Source organism: Salvelinus sp. IW2-2015, linkage group LG18, assembly GCF_002910315.2.
Source record: "Salvelinus sp. IW2-2015 linkage group LG18, ASM291031v2, whole genome shotgun sequence".
NCBI lineage: Eukaryota > Metazoa > Chordata > Actinopteri > Salmoniformes > Salmonidae > Salvelinus > Salvelinus sp. IW2-2015.
The window spans coordinates 16297502-16313263 of NC_036858.1; the positions used below are offsets into that span (position 1 = coordinate 16297502).

Genomic DNA, 15762 nt, shown 5'->3' on the forward strand with positions numbered 1-15762 from the left:
ATWCAACTACACAGCTCTAAGACCAAATCTAAAATGACAAGTGATTGAAGTGAGCCAGTCCTGACCTGTATGGAGAACCGGCACCATCATTTTCTTCTTTGCGTGCATCTCTTATCGAATACTGGCTCGAATACAAACCTTTGTACAGACATATTAGTAACAGCCCTTTTTTCATCCCATTTCAAGCACCGCAATATGACCAGTGTTGTGTACTGTATAAAAACATCCAGCTCTCGCCATAAGGAGTGCACTATAGTACAGTATGTACAGTATGCCATTTGAGATGCCGCCTAAGTGAGCCTCTGTAAACCAGAGGCCTTCATCATCACAAGGTCATCATTTCAGTTTATCTAATCCAATATTACTGTACTTCCTGACTGCCAACCAATTGGGTCTAAGCTGCAGCTAGAGCCAATAAAGGCAGCTGGGCAGGAGAGTGCGATGGTTTTCTATCTATAGGAGTAAAAATACAAAATAAAACAGCTGTTGATTGATTTGATGGAACTTTATTGACATGTGTACAGGTCACAGTCCAGGTGGCCATGCAGGAAGGGAGACTGTGTGTGCCAATGCCAGGTGGATGGGGAGGGAAATGACCTTGGAGTACTGGTCCAGAGCCAGGCTTGGTTAGTCAGTCTCAAATAAACTGATCCAAGACCAGCCCTTAAAGGCTACTATACCCGTTATGCCTCTAAAACCTTTATTACGCAGCTATTCTTTAAAGCTACATGCTGTAAGATTTCAAGTCACTCCAGTGGTAATTTTGACTAATAAAATACACCCCTTGATGAGGAGAATATATATATCATACATATTACTCCATTGTCTTTGCTTTTGTAGTTATATAGGAATTTGTAAACAAATTACTGTATGTATAGCTTTAAATCATGTATGAAAAAGTACTGTTTCTCTCGTGAAATGTCGTCCCTTGATCACTATAGAAATATCATATAATTCAAGTGCTATATGCGTGTGCAACTGTACTGGAATGCATCGTAATGATCTAATGCTTGGTGGACCCACTCCTTGATGGCCAAGAAATCCAAGAGTGTGGCTTAATTGCAATATACACCTTATAACAGTTAGTAAAGATTGAGACTGTACTGAGGGGTAATCAGATGTACAGAGTGACTAGAATGGGTAGAGTGCAKAGTCTTGTGGTTGTGTTGTGCTTTTAAGTCTTGATGCTGATATATTAGGTAGGGAATGAATGCCATTACTGAAAACAGTGAACTCTTTGATAGCCGTATACCACATGGTTAAGGCCATGATAACTGAATACATACAACAGTTTCCCCATAGTTCTATTTAAATGCAGTACCAGTCAAAAGTTTGGACACACCTACTGWTTCAAGGGTTTTTCTTTATTTTTACTATTTTCTACATTGTAGAATAATAATGAAGACATCAAAACTATGATATAACACATATGAAATCATGTAGTAACCAAACAAAGTGTTAAACAAATCAAAATATATTTTAGATTATTCAAAGTAGGCACCCTTTGCCTCGATGACAGCTTTACACACTATTGGCAATCTCTCAACCAGCTTCATGAGGTAGTCACCTGGAATGCATTTCAATTAACAGGTCTGCCTTCTTAAAAGTTAATTTGTGGAATTTCTTTCCTTCTTACTACATTTTAGCCAATCAGTTATGTTGTGATAAGGTAGGGGTGGTATACAGAAGATAGCCCTATTTGGTAAAATACCAAGTCCATATTATGGCAAGAACAGCTGAAATAAGCCAAGAGAAATGACAGTCCATCATTACTTTAAGACATGAAAGTCAGTCAATCTGGAAAATTTGAACAACTTTGAAAGTTTCTTCAAATGCAGTTGTAAAAACCATCAAGCGCTATGATGAAACTGGCTCTCATGAGAACCTCCACATGAAAGGAAGACCCAGAGTTAACTCTGCTGCAGAGGATAAGTTTATTAGATTTACCAGCATCAGAAATTGCAGCCCAAATAAATGCTTCACAGAGTTCAAGTAACAGACAAATCTCAACATCAACTCTTCAGGGAAGACTGTGTGAATCAGGCCTTCATGGTCGAATTGCTGCATAGAAACCACTACTGAAGGACACCAATAAGAAGAAGAGACACCAGCAATGGACATTAGACCAGTGGAAATCTGTCCTTTGGTCTGATGAGTCCAAATTTGAGGTTTTTGGTTCCAACCACAGTGTCTTTGTGAGACGCAGAGTAGGTGAACGGATGATCTCCGCATGTGTGGTTCCCACCGTGAAGTATGGAGGAGGAGGTGTGATGGTGTGGGGTGCTTTACTGGTGACACTGTCAGTGATTTGTTTAGAATTTAAGGCACACTTAACCAGCATGGCTACCACAACATTCTGCAGCGATACGCCATCCCATCTGGTTTGTGCTTAGTGAGACTATCACTTGTTATTCAACAGGACAATGACCAAAAACACACCTCCAGGCTGTGAAAATGTTGTTTACATTTTTTCATTTGAATTAATTATTTAACTAGGCAAGTCAGTTAAGAAAAATTCTTATTTAAAATGACTGCTTACACCATCGTTGTAAAAGTTATTTGACTAAGGGCTATTTGACCAAGAAGGAGAGTGATGCATCAGATGCCATGGCTTCCACAATCACCCGACCTCAACCCAATTGAGATGGTTTGGGATGGATTGGACCGCAGAGTGAAGGAAAAGCAGCCAACAAGTGCTCAGCATATGTGGGAACTCCTTCAAGAATGTTGGAAAAGCATACCTCATGAAACTGGTTGAGAGAATGCCAAGAGTGTGCAAAGCTGTCGTCAAGGCAAAGGGTGGCTACTTTGAAGAATCAAAAACCTAAAATATATTTTGATTTGTTTAACACTTTTTTGGTTACTACATGATTCCATATGTGTTATTTCATAGTTTTGATGTMTTCACTGTTATTCAACAATGTAGAAAATAGTAAAAATAAAGAAAAACCCTTGAATGAGTAGGTGTGGCCAAACTTTTGACTGGTACTAAGTGGTTATTGCCAAGAAAGCTTCTGACTGCTACGGAGTGAATCCTAMAGTGAATAAACCAGCAAATGAAGTAATGACATCCACAGGACGTTGTATCCAGTGTTTCATAGACATTTCACTCTCAATTCAGCGGGATACACAAAAACATCCTTTGTCCGGCCTAGGCATTTGAGAGTGATAGAATGGTATGTTTCAACACAAGATGCAGACTATTTCTCTGGAGAAGAAAAGAAAAAACACAACATGGAAACAAGCATTACCAAAAGGGCTGAGGACATCGCGCATGTGAAAATAATTCAGTCGGGTGGTTGCATCCCAACACATTCCGTGAGAATAAGGTATTACTAACTTACTATAAAATGCTATGAAAATGGCGGACATCCAGAGGCCAACGGAGGAGCCCATATAGAGGGAGGAATCTGACGTTTAGGTTAAGCTTTGTGTCTGAGTGTCTTATCATGCTACACTGTCTCAGTGCTGTGACCGCTGTGACCTCTGCTGCAGTCACAGAGCTCTAAGCCTTCAGTGATCACAGAGAGGGAGAGAGTGCTAGACAGAGAGCATGTGTGACAGACAGAGAGGCGGGGAAAATAAATAGGGGGAGAGGGACAGAGGTCCCAAATAATCACGCATTGTTGGGAAGGACATCACAGCAGGATTAACATGTGTGTCTGTCTCCCCTCGCTCTCCTGGCTAAACCCTTCTTAATAGTAAAGATAACTAGTGATAATGGATTGGATTTATATAGTGCTTTTCCAGATGCTCGGAGCACTTTAAACCTCATCCAACACCTATAGGTATGTGTAACACCCACCTGGATGATGCCACGTTAGCCATTTTGCACCACAAAACCTGTTAGCCATTTAGCTAAACAAATTGTCAAATGGGATTGACCAATGTAAAGCAAAGAAGGGGGTTAGCGAAGATGAAATGCTAGGACCTGAACCTCCCAATGGTCAGGGAGTGAGTGAAGCATGCATCAATACATTTGACTCAACAGTACACTTTCAATTACATTGTCCAAGCTACAATCCTCAAATCAAGCATAAGGCCCTTGAGGCTCCCTTCTACCCCCACCACCTACCCACTTTGGTTTGCCCCAATGTGCTAAACAATCTGTGCCACAGGGAATGRGGCTATACCATATCTGGCTGGGAGGACAACCTCAAAGGAAAAGAGCTTTGTCGCAACAAGCTGCTACAATAAAATGCTACAGAACTTGGACTCACAAAAACGTCCAAATTTCACTTTCACGTGAAATCCAAAAGGTCACACGACCACACGGCGAATAACTGCCAGTCTTCTCCACCTTGGCTCAAGCGGAAGCTGTGCTTGTGTCGATTGTGAGGTATCCATACATCTTTCAGACAACCACTGCCTGCTACAGTCACGCCGCCCAAGCTCCAGGGCCATTGTTAGCATCAGTGTCTTTGTGCAGTGTGTGTYTGTGTGTCTGTGTGCGTGAACAGGTGACAGAGTGTGAGGGTACACCACAGGTAAAGCAGCTAGCTCAACAGAAYCCCTCCGCCCTCCTTTCTCTCAAAATGATTCCACCACTCCAAGCAAAGCAGTGAAACCAATTCGATCCTGGCCAGTGTACACCATATTCTCACTCCCTCTCTATGTTTTCTGGTGTTGGTGGGAGGGTCCATTTCCACATCCAGGGAGTTGGCAGTCAGTGAGGTGTTAGGGAAGCGCTCCTGATAGAGGGTGGTCTTCAGGGCAGAACGAGGGTTCGGGACACAGAGAATTCCCTTCTTTGACGGAAGTCATATCTCCAGAAGGTACTTGGAAGGGACTAGACCTCTCTTCTTCCCACTGCTCAGCTTTAGGAAACCGTCCAGCTCTTCGTTCTTCCCCACACAGATCTAGTTTGAGAAAAGAAAGGTGTGTGTTTAGTACAGGTGCTTGTGTGTGTGTGTGTGTGTGTGTGTGTGTGTGTGTGTGTGTGTGTGTGTGTGTGTGTGTGTGTGTGTGTGTGTGTGTGGCACTGGTGGTTGTGTGCGTCAGCGTACCTGAGATTCTTTCACAGTCATCTGCCCTCTGTCACGGTCACCATGGAAACCACCCGTGACCTTCCACACACGCTCACCTGGGCGCACTCTCTGTACAAAGTTGGCGGGGAAGAAACCCAGCTTGTCTTTGCTTTTCCCCTGTGAACACACACGGCAGAACATAGTTAAGATCATTAATTAGACTATGCTAGTATATTCTCAGGGATGTAGTGATAAAAGGGTGTGTAAACGCCGAATGCCAATAGACAAATGGCATCCATGTAGATACAGCACTTTTTTATTCTTTGAACAAATGGTGTGTCGGCATGCACGCTTGTGTCCCAACGTGTTTGCATGTAACTGTGTGAGCTGACGATTGCCTTTCCATCTGGGCTCACCTTACCTCCATTAGGCCAGACCAAAAGGCAAAGCACATAAAACTTTCATTACATCCTGCTCCACTTACAGCCTACTAGCTCTGCTAAACCYAAGTTGCCCAAAGACACTGATTTAAGGTCAGTTTTGCTTTTCCCAACCTAATGGTTACAGGTAGAATTGGGGGAAGTTAAGATGATCCTAGATCTGTGCMTATYGGTAACTTGTACCTAGATAAAMCCACTACTCTCTCCATTGTCTAAGAACACTTCATGGAGATGTACTGTATATTAGTGATGCACCGGTTGACCTCGCATGGTTAGGGTCAGGAAATATTGTGTGGATGAAGGGTATGTGGGTGGCGGGCGGGTTGAATATATATAAAACAATGCATTCATAATCCATAAATGTATAATTCTCATGCAATTCATATCTATGGGCTACATTGAGGTTTTTCTTACATTATTCTTTATCTGCCGTTAGTGCGTAGCCTAAGCTTTAGGGCCTAACTGTACTACCTGGACTCAGGGGTACGTTTTGCATGTATTCATTTGTGGATGTCTATCATTCATTTCGTATGATATGTTACGAATTACAATTTGTATGATATGTTACGAATTGCAATTCGTACAATAAGTTACGAATTACAATTTGTTGTGGCTAATGTTAGCTAGGTGGCTAACACTAATGTTAGCTAGGTGGCTAACACTAATGTTAGCTAGGTGGCTAACGTTAGCTAGGCAAGGGGTTAGGGTTAGGGGTTAACGTTAGGGTTAAAGTTAGAAGTTAGGTTCAAGGGTTAAGGTTAGGTTTAGGGTAAGGGTAAGGGTTAGCTAATATGCTAAGTAGTTGCAAAGTAGCTAAAAAGTAGTATGTATTTGCTAATTAGCTATAATGCTAAAGTTGTCCAAGATAGACGTTTGTGTTATGTAACCGACCAACCGCCCTACTTTCATTTTAGCCTTAAGTAACTTTCTGTCTTACCAAATGTAACATATCATACAAATTTGAGTGTCCCGGATATACATRTACTATGTTACGTCTAGTCTATGAGACCAGGCTGAACTGTAGCACACCAAATACATGCCAATTGCKAAACGCTTTTGGGAACTTGAGCAGAAAAAGTTCATGACGATCCACAGAGGCAAAAAGAACAATGCCYGAGTTTAATTCAATAAGAGAAAAGCTGCAAAATGAGAAATTACAAATAAATAGAAGGGAGGGCCAGAACAGTAGTCTAATGTTTGGGAAAGATTTTGTGAAGTGGTAAAAGAGGATGGTAGCAGTGTCGGCTGTGTTATGTGTGATGATTGTGAGGCGCTATACAAATTCGACAGTCACAAGACGGGGACTTCAAAATGGCACGTCAAGGGAACTGTACTGTTCAGATGGGTTAAATGGAATAGTAGCCTAACTGAAATCTGGACACTGACTGTTGGTCTAAAACCTCTCACATAGTCTAATATAATATGAACTCCTGCAGAATAAATCATTTCCTGCAGTAAAGTTATACACCAAATGTGCATTTTTACTCAGGAACAGGAGTGGAGAAATATGGATTTATTTCTTTCAGCATCTTGAGAGAATGAATGCATGGTTAAGGACTGTCTGTAAAGGTGGAGGTGCTATCTTTATCACCATCATAAAAAATTATCGTATTCCAACCACATAGGATATATGCATCCAAGCCGAACTGAAATCTTATGAAAAACATGTTGTGTTATTTTTTTWAAAACATTGAATTTTCTTACAACCGGTCAAACTGAAAATGTTGCARGAAAAATCTTCCCTGTTTTTTGTTGTTATTGTTTTCTTCCCGGTACCTAAATGTCTTTGCTGCGCGAGCGAAGCAGAGATGAAAGAGGAAAATGAACAAAAAACGATGTCAACTAAACATTCATTCTATCGATTTATGAACAAGCGTTTATTTAGTCTTCTACAAAAGGTGCTATCTAGAACCAGCACATTTTCTATATTTGTGGGTTAGGGTTGGGTGCAAGCCTCAGATTGTCACGTTATTACGTACTGTATAATCAGGTGGTAGCAGATAGATTATTAGCAAGTGCGGGCAGGTGCAGGTGAAGAAATAMCTGACCCGTGCATCACTACTGTATACAGTATAGTAGATCCTGTTTGAATACTTGAATGCTTTCATGTCTTTTCTGATATTGACATGACTGGAAGGGTGAAAGCTATGTAATAGAGCCCTTAGATATACAGTTGAAGTCGGAAGTTTACATACACTTAGGTTGGAGTCATTAAAACTCGTTTTTCAACAACTCCACAAATTTCTTGTTAACAAATTATAGTTTTGGCAAGTCAGTTAGGACGTCATTTTTCCAACAATTGTTTACAGACAGATTATTTCACTTATAATTCACTGTATCACAATTCCAGTGGGTCAGAAGTTTACATACACTAAGTTGACTGTGCCTTTTAACAGCTTGGAAAATTCCAGAAAAGGATGTCATGGCTTTAGAAGCTTCTGATAGGCTAATTGACATCATTTGAGTCAATTGGAGGTGTACCTGTGGATGTATTTCAAGGCCTACCTTCAAACTCTGTGCCTCTTTGCTTGACATCATGGGAAAATCAAAATAAATCAACCAAGACCTCAGAAAATAAATTGTAGACCTCCACAAGTCTGGTTCATCCTTGGGAGCAATTTCCAAACGCCTGAAGATACCACGTTCATCTGTACAAACAATAGTACGCAAGTATAAACACTATGGCACCGCGCAGCCGTCATACCGCTCAGGAAGGAGACGCGTTCTGTCTCCTAGAGATGAACCTACTTTGGTGCGAAAAGCGCAAATCAATCCCAGAACAACAGCAAAGGACCTTGTGAAGATGCTGGAGGAAACAGGTACAAAAGTATCTATATCCACAGTAAAACGAGTCCTATATCCACATAACCTGCCAGGCCGCTCAGCAAGGAAGAAGCCACTGCTCCAAAACCGCCATAAAAAAGCCAGACTACGGTTTGCAACTGCACATGGGGACAAAGATCGTACTTTTTGGAGAAATGTCCTCTGGTCTGATGAAACAAAAATAGAACTGTTTGGCCATAATGACCATCGTTATGTTTGGAGGAAAAAGGGGAAGGCTTGCAAGCCGAAGAACACCATCCCAACCGTGAAGCACGGGGGTGGCAGCATCATGTTGTGGGGGTGCTTTGCTGCAGGAGGGACTGGTGCACTCCACTAAATAGATGGCATCATGAGGTCGGAAAAAAATATGTGGATATATTGAAGCAACATCTCAAGACATCAGTCAGGAAGTGAAAGCTTGGTTGCAAATGGGTCTTCCAAATGGACAATGACCCCAAGCATACTTCCAAAGTTGGGGCAAAATGGCTTAAGGACAACAAAGTCAAGGTATTGGAGTGGCCATCACAAAGCCCTGACCTCAGTCCTATAGAAAATGTGTGGGCAGAACTGAAAAAGCATGTGCGAGCAAGGAGGCCTACAAACCTGACTCAGTTACACCAGCTCTGTCAGAGGAATGGGCCAAATTTCACCCAATTTATTGTGGGAAGCTTGTGGAAGGCTACCCGAAAAGTTTGACCCAAGTTAAACAATTTAAAGACAATGCTACCAAATACTAATTGAGTGTATGTTATCTTCTGACTCACTGGGAATGTGACGAAAGAAATAAAAGCTGATAATAAATCATTCTCTCTACTATTATCCTCTCTACTATACATTTCACATTCTTAAAATAAAGTGGGGATCCTAACTGACCTAAGACAGGGAATTTTTTACTAGGATTAAATGTCAGGAATTGTGAAAAACTGAGTTTAAATGTATTTGGCTGAGGTGTATGTAAACTTCCGACTTCAACTGTACCTATCCAAATGTGTTGCATTTTTCTAAAGGAAGGAAGGAAGAATGGAAGGAAGAACGGCGGGAAGAACGGAAGGAAGGAAAAACAGAAGGAAGGAAGGAAGGAAGGAAGGATAGCAAAAGTATTCTAACAAAACAAAAAACGTATTTTTCACCCACCTTCCACCAGTCCTCATTGGAGTCATCAGTTACTTGCACTCGATCGCCAGGTCTGAGAGGGAAACAACAGGTACTGATTAAACACACAAACGCACACACACACACATTCCCGGCTGCCTGTCCTTCTCAGTCTGTGGCTCCAACAGCGTTGCCAGTTACGTCTCAGACCCCCAGTGAGAAGGCAGATGGTCTGAGAGATGTGTTGGCACTGCACACCTGTCCTTCCTCTTTCTCTCACCTGCCCACTGCGACAATACCCCCTCCCCATACACACATACATTTCTCCCTTCATCCATTCTTCATCACTGCCTATTTCTTTACCTCTAACTTTTAACCTTTCATGTGGTAATGCGAAGTCTGACTTTCTGTCTGAATATGACCGAACACYTGTGCAGGCACASACACYCACACACACAAAATCACATGCGTGCACACACACACCCACACAAACKAAGGMACTATGTATTTAACTCACTGTAACTCCAGATCATTCTTCTCCTGAGGGATGAACTTGTACAGAGCCACGTAGGTGTGTACAGAGTGGACATCGATGCGCTTTGGAGTCTGGACACACGCACACACCAAATTAGTCTAATACACACAGTTTGTATTTCATTTGATTACTTTGGTACTATTTTCACAAGTATGTGTGTGGTGAATTTTCAAAACTCCTATTACAAATTTCCAAACTGGTAACACTTGTAATGCAGCCGGTCTTGCATTCAAAACCTTTCATTGTGCATTCATTTTGCTTGTGGACATCTTTCACCGTTGATCCAATATATAAGTTTACTGTGAAATATAATGAGTACATTGGTTCACCAAAACACAAACATAATGATATCTTCTCAATTTAGTTATTTTAACAACCAGTTAATCCAATAGCAAAAAAATGTAATATGCATGTTTAAAAATTGCCCATTGAATGTAGTATGCTTCAGTAGTGTAAATTACAGGACATTACAATGTTTTCACATTAGGCAATACACATTGCAATACACATTGCACTACACATTCAAATTTACTGAACATAACATTTCCGTCATTTCTATCCCATGTGTGACCAAAGGTGTGATCATTGAAGACATCTTTCACAATGTAATCAAATGAAAGAAATGAAAGAGACATCATGTTTAGCAGGCACTAGTTTGCGTCCAGCCTGTCTTGAGCATTTGGCCATAGGTTCTCATCGAAATCGCAGTAAATATCCTCATTGTTCATGCGCCTGGGGGGAAAACGTTTTGGCATGGCGAATCCAAGCCTGACATACTGTAGGTCTGGTTTGATGTCATTGCATGCCTCATCCATGGCCTGAAGGAGGGTGGTGCACTCATGGGGATGGCAATCGATCGTAAATAGCATATATTACGCTATTACGGTACTGTATTGGCCTATGCAATTTTAGTAAAACAGGGGTGAACAAAAAAGTCACATGGAGGTTGATAGCAGAGTTTGAAAGAAGGATAGATAAAGAGAGGGAGGGTTTAGAGTTAGAGGTGAAGGAAAGAGGAAGGGAAGAGGGAACACTTGAGAAAGAGATATGCTGACTACGCACCTTCAGACTGACCCTGTCCTCTGAATCAGCCTTCTCACTTTCAGGAGGATTGAGAGCTAGAGGGAGAGAGAGCAAGAGAGAGAGAGGGGGGAGGGGGGGATATATATATGAGAGAGAGAGGGGGGAGAGATAGAGAGAGAACGAGAGAGAGAGAGAAAGAGAGAGAGAAGATAGATCGAGAGCAGGGAAAAGAGAGAGAGGAGAGAGAGAAGAGAGTGGGAGCAGAAAGAGAGAGAGAGGGAGAGTGAAACGAGAACGAGAGAGAGAGAGAGAGAGAGAGGAAAGATAGATCGAGAGCAGGGAAAGAGAGAGAGGGAGCATACAGATTGAAGAGAGTAGAGATACAAGAAAGAGAGAAAGAGATAGAAAGAGGGAGGGGGTCTTGTCACTTTGCAGTATAGCACAAAGACAAGGTCAGTTAGTTAAAGCATACACAGTACTTATATATATCAGATTTATTGAAGATGGAAAACACTGGTGAATTCCTACACACACGCAGGCAACAAACACAACACACACAACACACACACACACACACACACACACACCACAACACACACACACACACACACACACACACCACACAACAACACACCACACACACACACACACACCACACACACACACCACACACACACACACACACACACACATCACACCACATACTCACACACACACACACACACGCATACTCTCACACACACATGCATGCACGTACATGACACACACACACACACCACACACACACACACACACACACACCACACACACACACACACACACACACACACACACACACACACACATCACACACACACACCACACACACACACACACACACACACACACACATCACCTAGTTTTGTCAATGGAAGGTCTTCTCAGTGTAATGGATGGGTATAATGATAGTCTATAATGAAAGAGATTATTTCAGGAGAGAGGACAATGCTTGACAGTCCAGGCTTGGCTTTTTGCAAGTTGCAAGACTTTTTGCAAGTTCAACCAACTAGTCATGTTGATGCAACATTACATATATAACATTACACTGATTACATTTAAATGACATGACATTGATAAAGGAGCTTTACATAATGAGGAAACAGGTTGACTCAACCATTTAAAGCCCAGAGTGTTGGGGTGAGTGTGCTTTAGAGTGAAAGGATAGCCTCCCTAACAACCATGTTTCCTCTAAGCCACGCGAGTGCACAGGCGCTGCTTCCCAGGGAGTGCCGCGCACAGAAGAAATATCAAGTCGCGCAGAGAAGCACGAAGCTCTAGAGTTTCCCCCGTTAGTTAACATTAGCAATGTTTGCCTTTACTATGGGAATTGTAATAGAATCAARGCAATATRAGCCACTTTCAATGCAACATACCAAAACAAAACAAATGATGCATGCCTTAGAATGCAAAACTAACCACAAAATATTTTGTTGTCGGCAGAACGCATCGGAATAGGATTCTATTGCCCGTACTCTAAACAGACTGGTGCGCCATAACCAATAAGAGCTGCAGTAGGCCTATATGCAAATTGATCCTTGCCATATATGGATTTGTGCCATTCACTCTGACCTGGACTGTTTTACACCATGGGCGGTTGTGAAAATTATACACTTCTTTAGAGATGAATGCGAGAGCAGCATTTAGCCACGTGTGCACATTTGTTCATATTCTTTGCTAGTTCGTGAGTTATTAGCCCAGTTATAGCTAACTTGTAGTTKGCAATATGGGAGTGATTGCTTCCTACAAGAGTACAAAACGTGTATTTCTAGCCATCTTTGAAAAGCGAGTCAGGTAAAGAGCTTTTTTTTTTTTTTTATGCCTTAAAGGGGCAGTGTTGTATTTTGAGACAGGCTTGAATAAACTAAGTAACCAAGAGGCAGAGGGTAGCATAATTTGTCTGATTCTCTGTAATAATGGTATGGGAATAATAATACATTTTAATTTGTAAAGTYGTTTCTTGCATCAAACAACAAAACAAGTGTTCAGTCACCTCCTTGTCTGAAMGACAAGTGGATAAACAGGTTAATGTCAAGCCCTGAGAGGTTTAGAGGTGAGAGGTTGGGGTAATAGGTTAGGGGTGAGTAAATTGTGGGGAATTTGATCCAACTCACTCTCAGTCTCTGGGACAAACTCCTCCTCAGCGATTGGTTGTGTTTCCAGTCCCTCCCCTACTCTCTCCACCTAAAGAAGACAAGAACAAGGTGCCAAGTCAGAGAGGGAAGAAGACAGCGTGCAAAAAGGAAAGAAGCGGTGGAAAATACTGATCAGTTTTAACTGTTATTGTTAGCATTTGTATATCAAAACACATTGCTTTATAACGTATAGTGAGAAAACATTTCAAATGGACTATTTGTATCTATGAACTCAAGTGCGTGTAGGCAGTGTACCTTATGAATGGGGGACTCAGTGATGCTTCCGAAGCTAGAGCGACTCATCTGTGCCAGCGACGTCCCATAACGCAGAGCCTCATACACAGGGTCAATTCCCCCTTTATCAGACTCTAGAAACACACACACACACACACACACACACACACACACACACACACACACACACACACACACACACACACACACACACACACACACACACACACACACACACACACACACACACACACACACACACACACAAAAAAAACATAAACAAAAGACCCAATAACCAAAAACAAAACCAACAAAATAAAATAAACAAAAAGTCTATATATCTGTAGCATCAACACTGATCACTCAAGCAACATGCACGCGCACACACACACATACACACTCACTCACCTTGCGATGGTAGAACTTCCTTGACCACCCCTAACATATCGTTAGTCAAGAGAGGGGAGCTGAAGTTTCGTTTAAAGGCCCCCGTCTAGCAGGCGAGAAAGAGAGAAGGAGAGTGTGATGAGAAGAGACAGAGAGGAGATGAATAACTGTCCCTATATTTATTCCTTTTATTTAACCTTTATTTAACTAGGCAATTCAGTTAAGAGCAAATGATTTCCCTATCAGCTGAATGTTATTTTAGCAGCAAAAAGCGGACAAACACAAATGTCAGAAACTTTCCCACCATAAACAGATAGTCTTGTGGTTTACAAAGGAAGCTGAAAATGTATGCGTGCGTGTGTGTGTGTGTGTGTGTGTGTGAATGTTTGTGCGTGCGTGCGTACGTGTGTGCAGAGCGGATGCTGACTGTATGATATTCCCTCTGCAGTCTGTGGCCCGGGGTCACTGTAAATTGAACAAGGAGACAGGTGCAACTCGATTCTTAGCCTTCTGCATTTGCAATGAACTGTACCTGCACTCTCTTACAGCATCGTTCACATCTCACGCCCAATGTCAGCTAGACAAGCACAACAAAGCCTCGGCATTGTCGTTTGACAGAAAACCAACATTCGCCACAGTAATTCCCAAGCTGTTGGGATTAAAATAGTCCACGGACGTGTGAGGCAATGAATCACGGATTCTGATTTAGAAATAGGAACGGAATAGAACTCAAAGGTCGATCTGAGTCATTGAACGCTTTGTGTTTGACAGAGGGAGCAGTGTTGTGTCGTTGTTTTTTCCTGTACGATCCCGTCCTAGGTGCAGCATAGCTCTACTTTCCTCTTTGTGGCATCATGGCGTAAAATATATCCATATATCAACAGCTGTCATCAGTGGCTGGATGAGAGCTTATACAGAAAGGAGAAGATAATCAATCAATCAATCAAGTTTATTTTATATAGCCCTTCGTACATCAGCTAATATCTCGAAGTGCTGTACAGAAACCCAGCCTAAAACCCCAAATGAATAGGGTAAAAACGATGATGAGAAGAGAGGGAGAGAGAGAAAGAAAGAGAGAGAGAAAACAAGTGAATGAGCGAGAGAGAGAATGAGAAAGACTAGAGAGAATAGATAACTAAACTAGTTGTGTTTACAAAACTCTTGCTCGTTAATCTTGGCCGACAACCTTTATTTTGTATTATATACCAACTTAACAAATCATCCCTTCTCCCCACCCCAATCGTGCCTTTATTATAATTATTGGTCTGGGCTGGGATTGGGCTAGATTACTAATGCACCTTTGAAGATATCCCCATGGCTGGATTCAATGTGGCTCCCAGATGTCCAACTGATTAAGATTTTTGGACACTTTTGGACAAACACACATTGCCCCTCTTTTGACCTCAAACGAGACTGGTGTCCAATCCTGTATTGGACACCACTCCTAACTCCTAGCCCCACCTCCTATCTCCTAGGCATTGTGTAGATCAGAGACAATTGGATAGGTGTAAGCAAATATGTGGACATTTTCAACTAGCCTATCTGAAGGCAAGGTGAATTACCAGTATAACCATATTTTCCAAACCCTCACTTTGCTTTTCATAATGTTTGGTCTTGTTTAAAAAATTATAATTGTAATTTACTCTACAAAAGAAAAACGCTGACAAAGTCACTAAATTAAATGAATTAAAAGTTTTAAATGAATTCAAATTCAAATCCCACTCACAGGGGCCATATTTAATTTGCATACAAAGTGACACCAATTCATTACATACTAATCAGGGGGGGCAACACGAGTCTAAACTTATGTACGAGCTACTGTTGCATGTTGCTGCCGTCTCTCCTCACTTATGACTATGCAGCGGACAAGTTTTGCTGCTGCGGCCATGTCGCGTCCCGCGGGAACTGCGAGCACCTCAAACACACCGCATTTCACACTGAATTAATCACAGCGCCTGGTGTAGGGAGATGTTGATTTCTCCGACTGACTTGAGAAAATCGGATCCGTGCAAAAGAGGGTGAGTGGGTGGGGGGGGGGGGGGGGGTGACAGGGGGATGGATGGGGGGGGGAAACAGGACAGCGCTATCTG

The 15762-nt window shown here is 41.9% G+C and overlaps 1 protein-coding gene across 1 annotated transcript in view; it reads right to left on the bottom strand.

Annotated features, from left to right (window-relative positions):
• Positions 1 to 490: 490 nt before the first annotated feature.
• LOC111978504 (SH3 and cysteine-rich domain-containing protein 2) overlaps positions 491 to 15762 on the bottom strand; it is a 58393-nt gene continuing 43121 nt past the window's right edge. The window contains exons 4-11 of the mRNA XM_024008612.3: positions 13694 to 13778; positions 13307 to 13419; positions 13031 to 13100; positions 10920 to 10975; positions 9840 to 9928; positions 9365 to 9416; positions 5007 to 5144; positions 491 to 4859 (exon numbers count right to left, since the gene is read on the bottom strand). Of these exons, the coding sequence (XP_023864380.2) occupies positions 4761 to 4859; positions 5007 to 5144; positions 9365 to 9416; positions 9840 to 9928; positions 10920 to 10975; positions 13031 to 13100; positions 13307 to 13419; positions 13694 to 13778 (702 nt within the window). The 3' untranslated portion in view covers positions 491 to 4760. The remainder of the gene's footprint in view (positions 4860 to 5006; positions 5145 to 9364; positions 9417 to 9839; positions 9929 to 10919; positions 10976 to 13030; positions 13101 to 13306; positions 13420 to 13693; positions 13779 to 15762) is intronic.